Source organism: Blastocystis hominis (genome assembly GCF_000151665.1).
Source record: "Blastocystis hominis, Singapore isolate B (sub-type 7) whole genome shotgun sequence assembly, scaffold_10".
Classification (NCBI taxonomy): Eukaryota; class Bigyra; order Opalinata; family Blastocystidae; genus Blastocystis; species Blastocystis hominis.
The window spans coordinates 578,644-596,739 of NW_013171817.1; the positions used below are offsets into that span (position 1 = coordinate 578,644).

An 18,096-nucleotide genomic window follows, 5' to 3' on the forward strand; every position below is an offset into this window, starting at 1 on the left:
ATTTCTGCCATCGAAACGGTTCGGTTGGTTGTAATCCGCGGGGAATTCATCGTTTTCGTGAATGTGGGCATCAGAGAAAGGAATAAAAAAAGGACGACTGCGTGCTTCGAACCGAGGCCGGTCCGTTCATTCCCTTCGAGTCGAGTTATCTTGGCATCCTTGGATGGAACGATGGTTTGGGAGAAAGCGAAGCCGAAGTGAGCGAAGTTGAAGTGAAGACGGACGTGGATGAGGAGCAAATCCGACAATCGTTTTCATTGGTTGATGCATCGACGGAAATCGTGGCTATTTTTGGAGTTGTGTGAGAAGTAGCATCCGGATTTGCGCGATCGGCCGATTGACACGTTGTTTGATTTGTGTCGATTCGAAGCTCCGGAATGGCGATCGCGATGTCCGTTGCGAGGCCGCGAAAACCGCGAAAAGACGACGAGGATTCTGCATTGTCATGATATGCGAGGCGGTTATCAGCAAGATGCGAATAGCTATGTTGAAATGGAAGAAGGAATTGAGTTGATAGGGAGTTCATTCTCCGTATTATTGCTTTCATGATTGGTCTTCGATTGACCTGTTTGTTTATTTTTCTCATCATTTCATTACGATTCCAATATCCTCTTTTTCCAATTCTTTGTTTTTTGTGTTAATTGTTGTTTGTTGTTGTTGTTGTTACAAGTTCATTTTCATTGTGATCATTATCATACTTTTATTTTACTGCGATCATTCCGATCATTCCAATCATTCCAATCATTCCAATTATTCCAATTATTCCAATTATTCCAATCATTCTTATTGCTTTTACGCTTCCTTTACATTCACCCTGCATCATGGATCGATGCTGCTCACCAGAATAGTGTTCCATGCCTCGGAACCATCATTCTAGAAGGCCAAACCGAGCCAATTCTTCACCAACTTTTGACAGGACCGGATGGAGCCAGTCAACGCCAGCCCACGTATCAACTCGCACGGAATGTGTCGATAGATTCGACCCCTTCTTTGCAGACCGATTGGCTTCGCTTTGCGCAGAATGCAACTTCGATGGATACCTCGTCAACATCGAAATCCCCGCCATTTCGCCCGCGCTGGTTCGCTTGCTCATCGACTTTCTAAAAGAACTTCGAGCCAAACTGAAGTCGATTTCGGAGTTTCATCAGGTGATTTGGTACGATAGCATCGATAACCGCGGTTATCTCAATTACCAGAATAAACTGAATGCCCAAAATAAGCCCTATTTCGACGTGGTTGACGGAATTTTCCTCAATTATTGGTGGAAACCGGACGACCTCGTGTTGACCCGGCGAACCGCGGGGAGCAGGTATTTGTGACGGAGCGTTTTCATGAGAGCGTGCGACGTGTATGTCGGAGTGGACGTTTGGGGCCGCGGAACGAATTCCGGCGGGGGTTACAACACGATTACGGACGTGGCGTTGATTGCCCGCCAAGGTATGGTTTCCACGTTTCCCCGATTGGTAGGGCTGTCGTGCGCGCTGTTCGCTCCCGGGTGGATTTTCGAGCACGAATTCGACTGCGAATTCTCCGCGGCCTACGAGCAAAAAGAGCGGGAATTCTGGAATTCCACGGTGACGAGCGCGACGGAGGACGGCCAATTGCTGCTCTCGAAGAGCTCCACGTGCATAGCGAATTACGTAGGCATGCGTCCCGCGGTTCTTGGTAGAGTGGGAAGCGGTCCAACGGGTTCCTGTTTCCCCTTTTCTCCAATTTCGCGCGGATGTTCGGCTCCATGGAATTCGTGCGCGGAGTTCCATGGAACTTCGCAGCGTATTCCCCGCGGTTCTGCAGCATGCTGCCGCTGCTGGATGAAACGGCCGACGGAGGGAGCGAATTGGAGGGAAAATGGGCGGGAAACGACGGCTATCAAGGAAACGGCTGTTTGGAGATCCGCGGTTATTTGGGAGGGAAGAAGAAGCGGCAGGCGATTACGCTGTTCCGATTGGACGATGCGATGACGATGGAACCACTGGTCGTGTCGGTGGTGATGAAAAAAGAAGCAGAGAAGTGGGTTCGAACCGACGGCCTGATGCGTAGAACGGAGTGGAACTTGCTGCTCGATTTCGCGCTGGAGGACGTGGAGAATTTGAAAACAGAGGAATCTGATGCAGCAGAGGAAGGAAATGAAGCAAAAGAAGAGAAAGAACCGGAGATTATCATTCATCGCCGATTAGTGGAGAAAACCACTTCTGCGGGAGCAGGTTTGGTTATAAAGCTCATGATCTATTTTTAGAAGTGATTTCTCCATTTCTCCATACGCGATGTGGAGGCGACTGGGAACGATGGTGGTGGATGATTCCCCCGATTCTCGCGCGTTCCACGGTTCTGTGTCTACGCTCGATTCAATTCGAATGTCGCAGCGATTCGTACGAAGAGAGTCGGTTCAAGCTGGGTTGGCTGTATTGTGCTCCGCTGAATCTTCACGCTGCCGTGTACCACGTGGATTGTAGGCGATTCGGGCGGCTCAAGACGAAGATTTGCCGCGCAACGTGACGTTTTCGGTGTTGGCGAATCCGCCGCAGCGAAATAAGCAGGAAGCCCTGCAGTGTTCGTATGGAATTCTGCGGTGGCAGGCGGCGGTGAAGGAGGTGAACACGGGGGAAGCGATGGTTCCGGTGGTGGATTTCTGGCGAGTGTTCGTGGACGGGAAATACTGGGGCAAAACGCGGAGCTTGTCGTTCTGCTTGAAGAAAAGTGGGAGAAAAGAGGGAAGATGACGGGTAGAAGTGGGGGCCAAGCCGAGGAAGTACGCGATTCTGATTCAGCCGGTGACGATTTATGGATCTTCTGTGCCGTTAAAGAAGTGCGAAGTGATATCGATTCGGTTTTAGGAGTGTTTATTGAATAATGAATGAAGTGTGTGTGAATGAATCATCGAATGAATCATCGAATGAATCATCGAATGAATCATCGAATGAATCATCGAATGAATCATCGAATGAATCATCGAATGAATCATCGAATGAATCATCGAATGAATCATCGAATGAATCATCGAATGAATCATCGAATGAATGAATCACCGAATCTAGAATTATGTGTGTAAATAACATGGATTCGAAGGAGTATCTCCATTCATTTTTTCATCAATTCGATCAATTGAAATATCTAATTCATGAAACACTTTAATGTACAGGAATCCAACAATCAACCATCTCTCCACTCATTCAACTCCTTCCTCAACACCACAGAAACATCCCCATTTCCACTCATTTCGTTCAACAAACACCTCAAAAACGCAAAATGCCACCACAGCCACACACCCAACCCTCCTTTACGGAAAGAAGTTCCGCTTCGTCGGTCCCAGAATCGTCCTTCCCCGCACCGCCACGATATAAATCACATTTCGCACCGAGCTCACATAATCCGTCACCACAATATCGAACGAAGTGTCCCTAAATTGCCCCGCCTGCTCTCCGTATCGCATCACATCGCGTTCAGTCGGGTCTTTGCGGACTTTGCTCTCCGGTCGGACCATGTAATACACGTCGTAGGGTCCGTTCAGGATCAGGCAGCGCACGTACACAGCGTTATGCAGCGTCTGGACCTGACGAATGCGGATCGGCGACGCGCCGCCAGACCCAGGATTCGTGTCTAGACGTGAACTCCGAGAAAGAAGCGAACTCGAGACGTTGGCGTTGAGATTTCCCGAGTTTTTGTTTTGGTCTGGAGATGAGAAAGGAGGAAAGAAAGGGGATACCGACACGCTCTGGACGGTTCCGCTGCTTGAGTTTGGCGCGAACGATGTCTACGCGAATCAACAAATCGATTCAATGAGGTACAAGAGGAAGGAGGATGTCTGGGAGGGTCGGGAACGATGAGCGGATTGTCCAGAGGAACTTCCATGATGCGGCTTTTGCTGTTCTCCACGCGACAGCCGATGTAAGCAAAGTGGTACGAAGATGGGACATCATCGACAGGATAGGTGAAGTAGTGGCCGAATTTCCCTCTGGAGTGAAGAAAGACAAGAAGGGACAAACAATCCAACGTAGTTCGCATCTTGGAACAAATCGACGTCCAGAATGTAGGAGGAAGAATCCCTCAGCATCAAATAATACTGCGTCTCCATTGCCGTGTTTCCTCGCATAATAATCGACTTGCTGCCGTTAACCTTCACATAGGTCGCCTCAAAAGAAACATCGTTACCAAGGATGTCTAGGATGAATCGAGATCAAGAGGACTACAGCTGTATAGAGGCAAATTAATATAAATAGGTCTGGTAAAACAATTGTTGTGGTTGTACACACCAGCAATATAAATGGCCCCGGGGAAGTTGTAATACTTATCCACGGGAACGGACCACTTCGACCCCTTCACAAATTTCCCCTGAAAAATACCATTCTCAATAACGTATTCAGACGTAAAAGGAGGCGTCGTATCATCCACAATAAGCACGAAAATTGCCAATATATCGGTTACCACATCACCCGTAATAGAATACGGAGTGACTTCATATTTCAGCGTCGGGTGAATGCAAGCTACAAGTAAGCACTCCTTCGAAAAGCGAACTATCCACAGACGCAGAATTGGTGTTCGAAGTACTAGGTTTTGCTAGAGAGGTCAATCTCCTCCGACACCACTTACTGGTGGCAACCGAATATATTAATACAACTATAATAGCACACAAGACATAGGAATAAAGGCTAAGGACCTTCTGCCTCTGGATCAACATTCTTTTGAACAAACAGTCCACAATGATACAAAATCTCTCTCAAAAACACAATGACACTGGCAAGAGGTCACAGCACACTTCCTTTCCTCTTCGCCATCCTCCCTCGCAAACCATTCTTGCACATGCCTCAAATGACCGCCATGGCCACATCGCAGACACATCGCCACAAGCCCCGAGTTCTTCGTTTTGCAAACAGAACAAAGCGAGTAAATGTCAACATATTTCCCGCCCTTTTCGGCTCGAATCTTTAAAAATCGACTATCGCTGTTTTCGTTCCTTTCTGCTTTTCCTGCATGAGGCTTGCTCCACTCTCGATTAGAACCAGTCTTTGGTCCTGTTTGGAGGTACGGAATCGATTCGATAGGAGGGGCTGACTCCTCGCCAGAAAAGAGCATATGCTTCATATTCGATCGAGGCATCCCATTTCTCCCAAAATTCAGTTGGTCGTCCTTCGAAGCAGTCTGAAAAGTGATTTCCGGATTCTACACAAAATAGTCCCGATTTTTGGAATTCTACATAGACTTCCAACAGCTGGATTTTCAGCCGATGACACACGTTGCGAAGCGCAACAACCTCTTCATAAAGTTGTTCGCGGTTCAGCAAATCCAGATAGCCATCCACCCAGGTAGGAACTTCCTTGAGTGCCAATTCGTCGTGCTTCAGGAATTCCCACATGACGAAGGAAATCATAACGGCGTTTTGGATGTCTCCCTCCCGCACTAACGCAGGGATGAAGGAGAGGTCTTCCTTGAGATTGAGCTGGACCTTCAGAGCGCAAGGATTCGATTCGAGGATGGAGGAACACTCGCTGACGCTGTTTTCGCGATGATACGACGAGATCGAATTGCCTCTGGACGCTGCGAGTCAGCGAATCAAAGCAAGCAAGCAAACGAGTCAAGTGGGGCGAAACGAAGGAGTGCGAGCGAATGCGAACAGTCTCGGTGTCCTCGTCTTGAATGGCTTCCACCAAGTCTTTCAGCAGCAGCCAAATCGTTTCGATCGCGGGCATGCAGCAAGAGCGGCAGATATCCGCGTTGTATTTGCACAATTCAGCGGTCGATTGACAGCCCTCGCAGGGAAGAACGCGATAATGATGAGCCAGGTAGATGAGTCGCTGCTGATTATACATGAATCCCTCGATGGCATCCGAAGGATCGATGGTTTGCACGACGAGAATGGAGTCTATGGAAGAAATCGCGAGCGAACGCACTCTCTCCGGTGAGCGAAAACAGCTGGTTTTCTTTGAGATCCAGCGGGATGTGCGGCTTCTCGCGCGACGTGGCGTTCAAAACGACGGCGATTTTCTGGTAGTTGGTAATCGAGAGCGCGCTCATGCAGACGATCGACGAGAAGAGCGGCAAGGAGCGCAGCTGGAACACGTCGATGGAGGTCTCGGTGCCTCGCTGCTGCAGAACGGAGAGATATTCCTCGCTGGAGGTCGATCCGGGATGCGTCATCCAGCAGACCTCGTTGATTTTCTGGGTTTGCGAGAGGAATCGGAAGGGCAAACTCCTAACATTCAATCCTCAACCCACACGAACGGGCGGCGAATGTCCCACACAGCGACGGCACTTCCGTCGGCCATGCCGCAGGCGGCCAAAACGTCTGCGGGAGAGAGAAAGAAAGAGAGAAGGGTACTGGGGTTCTGCGGGTTCCAGCTGATGTCTTTGATTTCGAATTCGGTGCGAATGCCTTCGGGACAGTAGTCTTGCTGGCCCGGCAGATGCGAAAACGAAGCGTAGAGATTGCTGAGCTTGTGCGAGGCAGTGTAGAAGAGCAGAATGGACTTGTTGGCGGTGCCTGCAGCCATGATGTTGGGCTTGTATGGATTGTAGTGAATGGTGGTGATCGTGCCCGTGGCCTCGTAGCAGAAAATGTGGTTCAGCGACGTGGAGGCCATATCGAAAAGCTGGGAAAAAGGGAAGGGAGAAAGCTTACCTTGATGGTTTTATCGTCGTGAATGCAACAGAAATGATTGGGATGGAATGGATCGAACTTGACGTAGGAGACTCCCGAGGAGGAGCTGTTTAAAGACCATTTGGAAGCGTACTGCTCTTGTCTGCGGTCCTACGAATGAATGAATAAAAAAGTGATTGTGAACCCATAAGAGAATCACGCCCTCTTGGAAACAGGAGAGCAGCAAATTCGTGTCTTTGTTGTTCCAACTCAGTCCCTGACATGCGGATTGATAGGAGCCGAGCAGCGAGCGCGACTTTGAATTTCGATCGTAATTGAAATCCCACAGGAAGATGTTTCCTGTGGCAGTGGCTGTGGCCATCGTGTACACTCATCAATCAACGAACAGAAAGCCCTACTCTCGCTTGGATGGGGTTTGAGATGAGTAATGGGGTAGGGGCTCTCTCTGCGTCGGTCTCGCGTCGCTTTGGTCTGTTCCTGCCTGTATTTCCACGCAGAATCGAGCGTGATCACATCAAAATCGAAACGTTAGTGGAAACCGAAAATCGATACTGTTTTTGCATCCAATCAGCACCTTGCTGTTATCAATCCTACTAGGATAGAAGGTTGTCACCACTTCGTCAACATGAATATGAACGAGTGGATCCACACCATAGAAAGACATGGCTCTTGAAGCAAAGAATAGAGAATGTTAGAAAGCGGTCACAGGAAAGCAAAAGTGACATGGAGCTGCATAGTTCTAAGTTTGTAAACAACCAATTAATCTGTGAAAGGTAGCGAGCCACCTTCTCAAAGCAGTCCGATTCCAACAAACAAAAACAACTATCCCTAACAGCAAAAGACAGAGACTTGGCCACTGGCGCTTGTTCATAGCTAATGAACTGGTTTTCTTTCGGAGTGACAATACGATCCAAATCGACCTGCTTCTTCTTCAACTCCTCGATTCTCCGGTCTTCCGATCCCGATTCCTCCTCGATCTCGTTCCCCCATTTGCACGATTTGTCTGCCTTTCGATTGGCGATCCAATTATCCGGCACTATTCCTCGTATCCGCCCTTCACGCCTACTACAAAAATGGCTGCCAGGCAGAGTCGACGGGAGACTCATCTGCAAAGCCTGCATGGATTGCGTGGAGCGCTGCGGCAGCTGCAAGCGACGACGCGGAGGCGAGACGACCCACTCGCTTTCCAAGACTTCGCGTAGCGTGATTCGCTTTGCGGGGTCCTTTTCGAGCATGCATCGCACGAGATTCTGCGCGCTGGGGCTGATGGAGCTCCATTCTTCGGAGGGGAAATCGATCGTGCCGTTTCTAGAACTGAACGGCGATCGATGGCGATACAAAGTGAAGAGTAAAATGTCGCGCGTGTCGTTGCCTTGGTAGGGAGGATAGCCGATGAGCAGGATGTACAAGAGAACGCCGAGCGAATACACATCGCACGCTGCGGAATACTGCAAGTTCTACGCGTCAGCCACGCCTCATCCATCCTCCTCCCTACGGAAATGATTTCGGGAGCAATATATCCGGCCGTGCCGATGATTTCGTCGGGCGGACATTCCTCCACGTCCTGCACATAGCAACAGCCGAAGTCGGCGAGTTTCATGAGGGAATTGGGCTCCTTGCTTTCGAAAATGACGTTCTCGAGCTTCACATCGAGATGAAGAATCTGCTTTTCGTGCAACGCTTCCAGGCCTCGCGCAATATGCCGAATGATGCGAGCCGATTCCCATTCTACATCGCGAAAAGGCGGCCGACTGATACCCGAGAGCGCGCCGGTCTGACAGATTCGCTTGTAGAGATCGTCGCCGCCGAGATACTCCATCACGATGTTGATCAAATAGTCGTCTTCGTAGATCTCGTGGATGGTGACAAGGTTTTCGTTGTAGACGCGTTGCTACAGTGAAGAGAAGTGCACGAATCTACTTTGATCGTTCCCAGAACCATCAGCTCGTGCTTCAGAATCGTCCGATCCACCTTCTTCTTATTGATTACTTTAATCGCGTATTTCTTGAGGTTTGCCTAGAGAGCAGCGTGGAACAAGGAGTACATTGCATTCACCGAGTCGAACGATCCCATACCGACCCTTTCCCAGAACGGGACCGAAAGAAAAATGGTCGTAAACACTGCCAACACCACGAAGCGTAGGACGGCTGTTGATTCGCTGTACCAGGAATTTACAGACCTGGATGCACTGAATCCACATGTCCTAACGCTCACAGAAACGAATCGAAAGCATACGCGGTCCTCTTGCGTGAGGCCATCCAGAATGTAAAGACGATCGGTGGGACTCGGAAGAACAGAAAAGGAATAGGGGTGATTCGATATGGTTTCGAGCGAAATCCGACAATTTGGAGAGATTTCTGCGCGGTGTCGCATCTTGTTGTGATTGCCCACCTAAAAGTCATTCCTCTTTGTTGCAAAAACCTCCCAATACGACAAGTTCATACCAGAAAGAATGAAAAAGCGCATTTTCCACATACGAAGACGCTTAAACCCCTTTTTCATCATATTTCCCTCCACTCGCAGCTGAAAGAGTGTTCATGGGCATCACTCCTGGACATACTCATTACATCTTCGCGGGATAGAGACAAAATGTCATGGCCGTTACAAATGATTGAGCGAGACTGACTAACCGGACTATAGACAATATCCTCGCTAGCCACAGATGGCTTAACAAATATGCTATCAACACTTGGTTTTTGGCTCACATCGGCTAAAGAAAAGGTTTTACTTCCAGCTTGTTTGTCCTTAATCACTTGGTTATAAGCTGATAGCCAAGAACCCCTTGAGGGTTCTTGATCAAGTGGTAGTTCATCAAAATCGGGGCAACTAACTCTCTCCATTATGACTTTTATATTACAAAAAGCGATATACTATAAATGCAACAAAAAGTATAATGATTCTATGAATGCCAGAAATTCTGACTATTTTGCACGAATGAATTTGTGTTTTCTCACGTTTCTTACTCCTATGACGCTATGTCTTGTATATAGAAAGCCATCACACAATGAAAAAGTATTTTAAAACAATAATCAGTGATTGTCAAAGAAAAATGAGTATTTGGTTACTATAAGTCTATGAAGCATCCATTTTGAATTTATGGTAGGTGAGTAAACACTTTGATTGAGAGCAATCCGATTTTTGGAATTCCAGAAATCAGGAAGATCAATTCGTTTCATTGAGAGTCGGTAGAATTAAACCTTTACAATTGTCAATTTATTCATTTATCTGACCCCAATTTCGTAAATCTTTAATAGAATCCACTGTTAATTCGTATACAATTGAGAAGAGTATAATAATAGTAGAAGTAGAAAAGAGATGATGAGTATACTCGGAGTTATTACATATATCCTAATCACGATTCTCGTGTTGCTTTTGGTATGTTCTAATTTAAAAATTGAACAGTTCTAACTTGTTTTATAGATAGTATATATTGTATGCAAGAGTCTATTGATTGTTGTTCACCAGACGGAGTGTAATGAATTTGAAAGTAGATTGACATATTAGCTGTGGTAGTGGAGAGTTTTGGTCGTTTCAAACGAATTTTGGGTCCTGGAATTCACTGTTTGATTCCGATTATCGAGACACCTCGTCCATTCACATGGGTTGAGACGGTGATGAGAAATGGCAGTATTTCGGAGCTTTCGTTTTCGAATGCTCGTGTTGATACCCGTGAAACATTATTCAGTTTTTCGCGTCAAGAAGTGTATACGAAAGATACAATTTTACTGGATGTGAACTCTTTGATGTACTACAAGATTGTGGATGTGAAGAAGGCTGTGTATGAAGTAGATGATTTGCATGGAGCGATTGTGAACGTTGCTCAGACCCAACTGAAAGAAGTATTTGGTCGCATGACTTTCCAGGAATGTATGACAAGTCAAGATCAAATCAACGAGTATCGTGTTTTTGATTGAATTTGATGTGCGTAGATACATGCGTGAAGCGTTTTCGTCGCGGTTCTTGACGTGGGGAATCGAGGTTGAGCGTATGGAATTGCTGGACATCGAGCCGCGTCAGACGGTAGTGGACTCGATGAAGACGCAAATGATCGCTGAGCGCGTGCGTCGCAGCCAGTTCATCGAAGCGGAGGGGAAGAAGACGGCGACGCGAATTCGTTCGGAGGGAACGAAGGTGGTGAAGCAGAACGAGGGTCTTGCTCAGCAAGAAACGACGCGCAAGATTTCGGAGGGCGAAGCGGAGGGCCGAATCGAGCTGGCGCGCGCGGAAAGCCAGAGTTTGGAGCTGGTGCGATCGGCGCTGCAGATGTACAGCAACAGCCAAGCGAAGTACATGCTGGCGATGCGGTACCTGGAGCTGCTGAACACGGTGGGATACGTGTGTCAGAACAAAACGATCTATCTGCCGTACGAATCGGACGCGCTGAGCGGAAGCATCGCGGGTCTGCGGGCGATTTACGGAAGAGAGAAGAAGGCGTCGAGACGCAGAAAAGAGCTGATTGAGAAAGAGAGCGAGACGAGTGACACGGAGGAACAAGAACAAGAAGAGAAGAAGAAGGAGAAGAGAAATGAAGGTGCGCGTGGCGTGGGAGCGGGTAACGGAGCGATGGAAGACGTGAGAATGGTGGATGTGCGAGCGACGCCGATGGGAACGGTTCCGAACTTTGACGATCTGAATTGAGGAAAGAAAGAAGGAAAGAATGGAGAGAGAATGTGCGAATTGAGAAATAGAACGAAGTATGTTTGATTAATAAACAGAATAACTCAAATGGTTACAGACGAGTTTCCACTTTTTTGAGTGGCTTTCTCATTTCTTTTTTTAGAGATGGAGATTCTTAAGCCGTAATAGTATATATTTGGTTCTATATATAGCGTCGTTTCACCTAGCATATTAAGCGCCGATTTCGCAAACTTGGAACGTGATTGTAAAATGATTATTGAAGTATATGCTATGCGTTCATGTCACTGTTTAGAAGGGCGCTGACTGGCTCCATATTGATATTATGGTTCGTTTGTGATTTGTCTTTTACTCTAGGACGGTCATTTTGTCCCGAACCTTACTATCGGTGCACCTGTAGTGAAGTGCATTCGAAAGCATTTAAAGTAGTGAAGTTTTGTGCTGTTAATGGTAGTGTCTTTATGGATTGCCATTTGATGGTGGATAATCCTGAAAGCTATATCATCCCTCTTAAGGATGCTGGAGCCAATTTGTTCACCTTCCATGTAGAGGCGACCAGTAGGTTTTTGTACACTTTGAGCGAATAGAAAACCCGAAGGATGTGATTCAACGCGTGCACGAAGCCGGAATGTACTGCGGAATCACTTTGAAGCCAGGAACTCCTGTTAGCGCGATCGAGGAGTTCATTCCTTTAGTGTAGGTCTGGTGTGGGCGGTTCAACGTAGCGATTTAGTGCTGGTCATGACGGTGGAGCCCGGGTTTGGAGGCCAGAAGTTCATGGAAGAGTGTTTAGTGAAGGTGGAGGCAGTGCGTGCACTGTCGAAGACTGTTTACATCGAAGTGGATGGAGGTGTGTCTGCGAAGAACGCAGAGCTTTGCGCAAGGAAGGGAGCGAATGTCCTCGTGTCTGGGTCTGCAATTTTCGGCTCAGCAGATATCGCGGCGACGATTCGAGAGATGAAGGAAGCCCTGAAGAAATATCTGTAACCATTTGAGTTATTCTGTTTATTAATCAAACATACTTCGTTCTATTTCTCAATTCGCATATTCTCTCTCCATTCTTCCTTTTCTTTCCTTTCCTCAGTTCAGATCGTCAAAGTTCGGAACCGTTCCCATCGGCGTCGCTCGCACATCCACCATTCTCACTTCTTCCATCGCTCCGTTCCCCGCTCCCACGCCACGCGCACCTTCATTTCTCTTCTCCTTCTTCTTCTCTTCTTGTTCTTCCGTGTCACTCGTCTCGCTCTCTTTTTCAATCAGCTCTTTTCTGCGTCTCGATGCCTTCTTCTCTCTTCCGTAAATCGCCCGCAGACCCGCGATGCTTCCGCTCAGCGCGTCCGATTCGTACGGCAGATAGATCGTTTTGTTCTGACACACGTATCCCACCGTGTTCAGCAGCTCCAGGTACCGCATCGCCAGCATGTACTTCGCTTGGCTGTTGCTGTACATCTGCAGCGCCGATCGCACCAGCTCCAAACTCTGACTTTCCGCGCGCGCCAGCTCGATTCGGCCCTCCGCTTCGCCCTCCGAAATCTTGCGCGTCGTTTCTTGCTGCGCAAGACCCTCGTTCTGCTTCACCACCTTCGTTCCCTCCGAACGAATTCGCGTCGCCGTCTTCTTCCCCTCCGCTTCGATGAACTGGCTGCGACGCACGCGCTCAGCGATCATTTGCGTCTTCATCGAGTCCACTACCGTCTGACGCGGCTCGATGTCCAGCAATTCCATACGCTCAACCTCGATTCCCCACGTCAAGAACCGCGACGAAAACGCTTCACGCATGTATCTACGCATATCAAATTCAATCAAAAACACGATACTCGTTGATTTGATCTTGACTTGTCATACATTCCTGGAAAGTCATGCGACCAAATACTTCTTTCAGTTGGGTCTGAGCAACGTTCACAATTGCTCCATGCAAATCATCTACTTCATACACAGCCTTCTTCACATCCACAATCTTGTAGTACATCAAAGAGTTCACATCCAGTAAAATTGTATCTTTCGTATACACTTCTTGACGCGAAAAACTGAATAATGTTTCACGGGTATCAACACGAGCATTCGAAAACGAAAGCTCCGAAATACTGCCATTTCTCATCACCGTCTCAACCCATGTGAATGGACGAGGTGTCTCGATAATCGGAATCAAACAGTGAATTCCAGGACCCAAAATTCGTTTGAAACGACCAAAACTCTCCACTACCACAGCTAATATGTCAATCTACTTTCAAATTCATTACACTCCGTCTGGTGAACAACAATCAATAGACTCTTGCATACAATATATACTATCTATAAAACAAGTTAGAACTGTTCAATTTTTAAATTAGAACATACCAAAAGCAACACGAGAATCGTGATTAGGATATATGTAATAACTCCGAGTATACTCATCATCTCTTTTCTACTTCTACTATTATTATACTCTTCTCAATTGTATACGAATTAACAGTGGATTCTATTAAAGATTTACGAAATTGGGGTCAGATAAATGAATAAATTGACAATTGTAAAGGTTTAATTCTACCGACTCTCAATGAAACGAATTGATCTTCCTGATTTCTGGATTTCCAAAAATCTTATCTATTATGTTGAAATTTGAATAGAAAAATAGAAGGTCCCACCGAGATTTGAACTCGGATTGCAGGATTCAGAGTCCTGAGTGCTAACCATTACACCATGGGACCATATATTCCTGCTTTTATGTATACTATATAAGTAGCATAGGATAATCTCTTTGATTTGAATAAAGTGAAAATTACAACTTTATAGAATGAACCAATCAATTCAATCGTTAATTTTACTTATTCCTTGCAATATAGAAGGAAATAAAGCAAGAGTTGGGTGTTGTGATTATTGATTCTAAATATGAATGGTTCTTGTAGTATGTATTGATAATTAGTTGCTTTTTTCCAATTTTATGTTCAATGGGACTAAAATGAATCGAAATAACGGTTATTCCCAACATTTAGGGGCAATGGTATTCGGTGCTTCGATTCACCGTATCTTTATTTATTCCCAATTAACCAGTCACTTTTTTTGATATTTATATGTTTTTTTAAATTATCTATTCAATATAAAGTGAAATTTGGAAAATGAGTGCTTTTGATTGGGTTATGCTTGCTTTGTTGATTGCATTTGCTCTCTTTTGCATAATCTTCCTAGTGCGTCACAGCATTCGATGCGTGAGCGAAAGAGAACACATAATTGTGGAACGTCTAGGAACCTATTCAAAATCCCTAGAGCCTGGTGTGAACTTTGTAGCTCCATTCCTCGACAGGACGAAATTTGTCTATAACCGCTATGTGATCAGCTCTGGATATTCGAAAGGACAGTTAATCGAAACCTATTCTGATGTGATTTCTACTCAAAACGAAGTCCTTGATTTCCCTGAGCAGTAGGTTCGTGCTCTTCATGTGATTTGTAGACCCGTTATCACCCGTGATAATGCCATGATTTATTTGGATGCCGTAGAAATCACATGGATTTTTAATTTCTAGGTGCTGCAGTACCGAATCACCAATCCAAAGATGATGGTCTACTCTGTGAACAATCTTCCCAATGTTCTGTCCCGCCTCCTGCAGGCTCGTCTTCGTGACGTGGCTGGTTCTCTGGACGTGGACCGTATCATCGAAGATACCGCTATTCTGGATCGTGTAGCCGGCGAATTGGACATCATCGCTTGCAATTGGGGCGTTAAAATCGAGATGGTGAAGATCCAGAAGGTGAGTGCGCACGAGCTGGAAGAGGTGCTGGCGCAGAAGAAGAACGCGGATTTCAAGAACAAGGAAGTGGTGATTACTGCCAAGTCGGATAAGCAGACCTGCATCATCAACGCCGAAGGAGAACGGGATCGAAAGATCCGCGAGGCCGAGGGAGAGGCGCAGCGTGTGGTGACCGCGGCGCGCGGCCAGGCGCAGGCCATGCTGAACGACGCGCAGGCGGAGGCGCGGTCGATCCAGGAGATTTCGCGGTCGTTGGAGGGGTCGGGCGACGATCCGTCGAAGTATTTGATCGCGATGAAGTACATTGCGATGCTGAAGGAAATCTGCGCGCTGCCGCAAACGAAGGTGGTGCTGGTGCCGCAGGAAACGTTGATGGCGCAGACGTCGCAGTTGCTGGGATTGAATACGATTATCCCACGCCATTAAGAATGAATAAACCGACTGACTTGACTGAGTCATTGAACTAGAGATCTATCATTTGCTGTTGTAATTAAGAATATGTTTGTTTCAACAATGCGCATGAATATCATATCCTAGCCAAACTACACTCTCGTCTCTCTCCTTACTTCTGTCCCTGCTGAGCCATCTGCATCTGGCGCTGATAGGCCATCTGGTAATAGGCCATCTGCTGGTAGTACGCCATCTGCTGCTGGTACGCCATCCACTGCTGCGGGGTCATGTTGCCGGCCATGCCGGGCATTCCAGCCATCGCCTGCGGACCCTGCTGGCCCTGAGGAGCCTGGGCAGGAGAGGCAGCCGCTTGCGCGGGCGCAGCGGCCTGGGCGGGCGAGGCGGCGGGCGCAGGCGCGAACATGCTGTTCACGTCGTCAGCTGCGGAGGTGGCCTTGGCATCAGGGACAGGGGAAGGCTGGCTCATTCCCAGGAAATCGTCCTCCTGAGGCGACTTGGGCGCCTTCGCGGCAGGCTTCTTGGCGACCTTCTTCACGACCTTCTTCACGACCTTCTTCTTCGGCTTCTCCTCGGCCGCAGCGGGCTCCTCGTCACCGAAGTCCACGTCCTCCTCCTCTTGCTGCTGCACCTTCTTGGGAGCGGCCTTCTTCACGGCCTTCTTCTTCGGACCCTCGTCGAACACGTCCTCCTCCTCCTCAGCGGGGGCAGCGGCAGCAGGAGCCTCCTCAGCCTGCTCCTCAGCTTCCTCGGCGGGCTCTTCCTCAGCGTCGTCCTTCGCCATGAACATCTTCTCCTCGTAAGCGAGACGAATGAAGTTTTTGTATTTATCAAGAGAATCGCCGGGGTGAGGTCTGTACTTCTCGACATCTCCATGGGACAGCCACTTGGCGATGCAAGCCTTGTTACCTCCACCGTGCTTTTCAGAAAGAGCACGCACTTCCTTCAGAGTCCAGGTCGACATGGTAACACTCTTCACTCTGTGCGAGAAAGACTGGTGGGCAGATTTACACATGTGGCACACGAAAGAGCTGTAAGGAACTAAAAATAAGAAGTAGGCAGGAAACAAGATACCGCACACATTGGTGTGACCGAGCTTCGCATAGTCGCCACAGTTAGCGCAATGCTTATTATCCTCGATCTTGCGCAGCTTAGCAAGCAAATCTTCAGGCTTCTGCTTCTTTTCTCCAGACATAGCAAAAAACGAACTTAGATAATATGGATAATGAATTCCGAACATGCGATCACATTAGGGACAAGGGTTTGGGGCAAAAGCGACCGTATTTAATAAACACAAAAACCTTGGTTCTATCATTACTTCTTCTTTCCTTCAGTACCCACGTTGAATTTGAAGAAGATCACATCTCCGTCCTGTACCTCGTAGTTTCGTCCCTCCTGCTTCAGCTTACCGGCAGCCTTAATGGCAGCCTCGGTCTTCAGCTCCTTAAAGTCCTCGAATTTGTAGACCTCGGCGCAGATGAATCCCTTCTCGAAGTCGGTATGGATCACACCGGCAGCCTGGGGAGCGAGCGTTCCCTTTCGGATGGTCCAGCACTTGACCTCATCGGCTCCCGCGGTGAAGAAGTGAATCAGATTCAGCACATGGTATCCGGTGGTGATGATACGAGGCAGCTGGCTCTTCGTGTGGTACTTCTCGCAATACGCCTTGGCCTCCTCCTCGGACATGTTGAGCAGCTTGGTCTCGAAGCGAGCGCTGAAGGGAATCACCTGCTCGCCGAGGCCCATGGCAGCGACCTTCTCGCGGACCTTGTCCATCCTACGATGCACCCAGCCACACTCCCGTACAGCGGATCCTTGCGCAGGATGTAGTTCTTCTCGCTCAGGTTGCACAGGTACACGATCGGCTTCGCCGACAGCAGCTGGTACGTGTTGATCACTTCGATCTCAGCCGCGTTCCAGCGCACAGCACGGATGTCCTTGCCCTCCTGCATCGTCTCCAGAATCTTCTTCAGCGTCTCGTACTCCTCTTTCGCAGCCTTGCCGCCAAGACCACGCGCCACCGACTTCGCCATGCTCTCGACTTGGTTCTGGATCTAGAGAGTGAGAACACGCCCAAGGATCGAAGGTACCGTCTCAATGTCCTTCTTCAAGAGCTCATCGCGAATGATGTCCATATCACGCACCGGATCCACGCTTCCCTCCACGTGAGTCACGTTCTTGCTGTCAAAGCAACGGAGGACTTGGAAAATGGCATCCACCGCACGAATATGCGAGAGGAAAGCATTACCCAGACCCGCTCCTTCCGAAGCTCCCTTCACCAGTCCAGCAATATCTGTAATCTGCAATACAGCCGAAACCTCGCTCTTGGGCTTAAAAGCTTGGACCATGTAATCAAAACGTTCATCAGGCACGGGCACACGAGCAACATTAGGATCAATTGTGCAGAAGGGGTAGTTTTCCGCAGGAACCTAGTTCTGAAAAGCGTTTCTAACAGCTACGTTCAACTTGGAGAGATCGTTGAAGAGACTCGACTTTCCAACGTTAGGCATTCCCACAATTCCGATACGAACATTGTTTCCTAAGGATTAGTAATCAAAAAACAATCTGCGAACCAGGTCTTCCCAAGACTGGCAAAGCTTCTTTGACTTCTTCCTTTTTACCCATAACGCAATTATCACGAACCAGAGAGATAATAATGAACAGCCTATTGTAGTGTTCAGTTATCATTGTCTATCATGAATTACTGTACGTCTCCACTGTGAGTCTGATGCCATT

General features: G+C 47.8%; 10 protein-coding genes; 4 read left to right on the top strand and 6 right to left on the bottom strand.

The window, feature by feature from the left end:
- Positions 1–854: 854 nt before the first annotated feature.
- On the top strand, positions 855–1,961 carry GSBLH_T00001391001 (uncharacterized protein; the record flags this gene model as incomplete). The annotated part of the gene is made up of 2 exons (XM_013039796.1): positions 855–1,309; positions 1,337–1,961. The coding sequence occupies 2 exons, from the start codon at positions 855–857 to the stop codon at positions 1,959–1,961; spliced, it is 1,080 nt and encodes a 359-aa protein (XP_012895250.1).
- A 1,274-nt stretch (positions 1,962–3,235) lies between these two features.
- On the bottom strand, positions 3,236–5,094 carry GSBLH_T00001392001 (uncharacterized protein; the record flags this gene model as incomplete). XM_013039797.1 has 6 exons in its annotated part: positions 3,236–3,952; positions 3,984–4,158; positions 4,188–4,481; positions 4,513–4,554; positions 4,588–4,657; positions 4,690–5,094. The coding sequence occupies 6 exons, from the start codon at positions 5,092–5,094 to the stop codon at positions 3,598–3,600; spliced, it is 1,341 nt and encodes a 446-aa protein (XP_012895251.1). The 3' UTR covers positions 3,236–3,597.
- Positions 5,095–5,157: 63 nt separating this feature from the next.
- On the bottom strand, positions 5,158–6,953 carry GSBLH_T00007014001 (uncharacterized protein; the record flags this gene model as incomplete). Its single annotated transcript, XM_013039798.1, is given in 8 exon segments — positions 5,158–5,187; positions 5,192–5,532; positions 5,567–5,857; positions 5,886–6,187; positions 6,217–6,280; positions 6,314–6,584; positions 6,614–6,742; positions 6,747–6,953. Coding segments are annotated over 8 exon segments (1,635 nt in total).
- Positions 6,954–8,582: 1,629 nt separating this feature from the next.
- Positions 8,583–9,432, bottom strand: GSBLH_T00001393001 (uncharacterized protein; the record flags this gene model as incomplete). XM_013039799.1 has 3 exons in its annotated part: positions 9,014–9,432; positions 8,828–8,983; positions 8,583–8,795 (listed from the first exon to the last, which is right to left on the bottom strand). Exons 1-3 carry the CDS (start codon positions 9,095–9,097, stop codon positions 8,583–8,585), a joined length of 453 nt encoding a protein of 150 aa, XP_012895253.1. The 5' UTR covers positions 9,098–9,432.
- Positions 9,433–9,823: 391 nt separating this feature from the next.
- On the top strand, positions 9,824–11,286 carry GSBLH_T00001394001 (uncharacterized protein). XM_013039800.1 has 5 exons: positions 9,824–9,862; positions 9,895–9,967; positions 10,013–10,064; positions 10,097–10,487; positions 10,522–11,286. The coding sequence occupies exons 2-5, from the start codon at positions 9,911–9,913 to the stop codon at positions 11,228–11,230; spliced, it is 1,209 nt and encodes a 402-aa protein (XP_012895254.1). The 5' UTR covers positions 9,824–9,862; positions 9,895–9,910; the 3' UTR covers positions 11,231–11,286.
- Positions 11,287–11,421: 135 nt separating this feature from the next.
- Positions 11,422–12,226, top strand: GSBLH_T00001395001 (uncharacterized protein). XM_013039801.1 has 6 exons: positions 11,422–11,491; positions 11,523–11,555; positions 11,585–11,652; positions 11,682–11,785; positions 11,815–11,923; positions 11,953–12,226. The coding sequence occupies exons 1-6, from the start codon at positions 11,480–11,482 to the stop codon at positions 12,212–12,214; spliced, it is 588 nt and encodes a 195-aa protein (XP_012895255.1). The 5' UTR covers positions 11,422–11,479; the 3' UTR covers positions 12,215–12,226.
- An 81-nt stretch (positions 12,227–12,307) lies between these two features.
- On the bottom strand, positions 12,308–13,708 carry GSBLH_T00001396001 (uncharacterized protein; the record flags this gene model as incomplete). XM_013039802.1 has 5 exons in its annotated part: positions 13,670–13,708; positions 13,565–13,637; positions 13,468–13,519; positions 13,045–13,435; positions 12,308–13,010 (listed from the first exon to the last, which is right to left on the bottom strand). Exons 2-5 carry the CDS (start codon positions 13,622–13,624, stop codon positions 12,308–12,310), a joined length of 1,206 nt encoding a protein of 401 aa, XP_012895256.1. The 5' UTR covers positions 13,625–13,637; positions 13,670–13,708.
- A 548-nt stretch (positions 13,709–14,256) lies between these two features.
- On the top strand, positions 14,257–15,449 carry GSBLH_T00001397001 (uncharacterized protein). XM_013039803.1 has 3 exons: positions 14,257–14,624; positions 14,655–14,697; positions 14,728–15,449. Exons 1-3 carry the CDS (start codon positions 14,344–14,346, stop codon positions 15,376–15,378), a joined length of 975 nt encoding a protein of 324 aa, XP_012895257.1. The 5' UTR covers positions 14,257–14,343; the 3' UTR covers positions 15,379–15,449.
- A 25-nt stretch (positions 15,450–15,474) lies between these two features.
- GSBLH_T00001398001 (uncharacterized protein) lies at positions 15,475–16,600 on the bottom strand (the record flags this gene model as incomplete). XM_013039804.1 has 2 exons in its annotated part: positions 15,475–16,401; positions 16,435–16,600. The coding sequence occupies 2 exons, from the start codon at positions 16,598–16,600 to the stop codon at positions 15,515–15,517; spliced, it is 1,053 nt and encodes a 350-aa protein (XP_012895258.1). The 3' UTR covers positions 15,475–15,514.
- Positions 16,601–16,658: 58 nt separating this feature from the next.
- GSBLH_T00001399001 (uncharacterized protein) lies at positions 16,659–18,048 on the bottom strand (the record flags this gene model as incomplete). XM_013039805.1 has 5 exons in its annotated part: positions 16,659–17,137; positions 17,167–17,414; positions 17,451–17,789; positions 17,820–17,899; positions 17,934–18,048. 5 exons carry the CDS (start codon positions 18,046–18,048, stop codon positions 16,675–16,677), a joined length of 1,245 nt encoding a protein of 414 aa, XP_012895259.1. The 3' UTR covers positions 16,659–16,674.
- Positions 18,049–18,096: the final 48 nt, after the last annotated feature.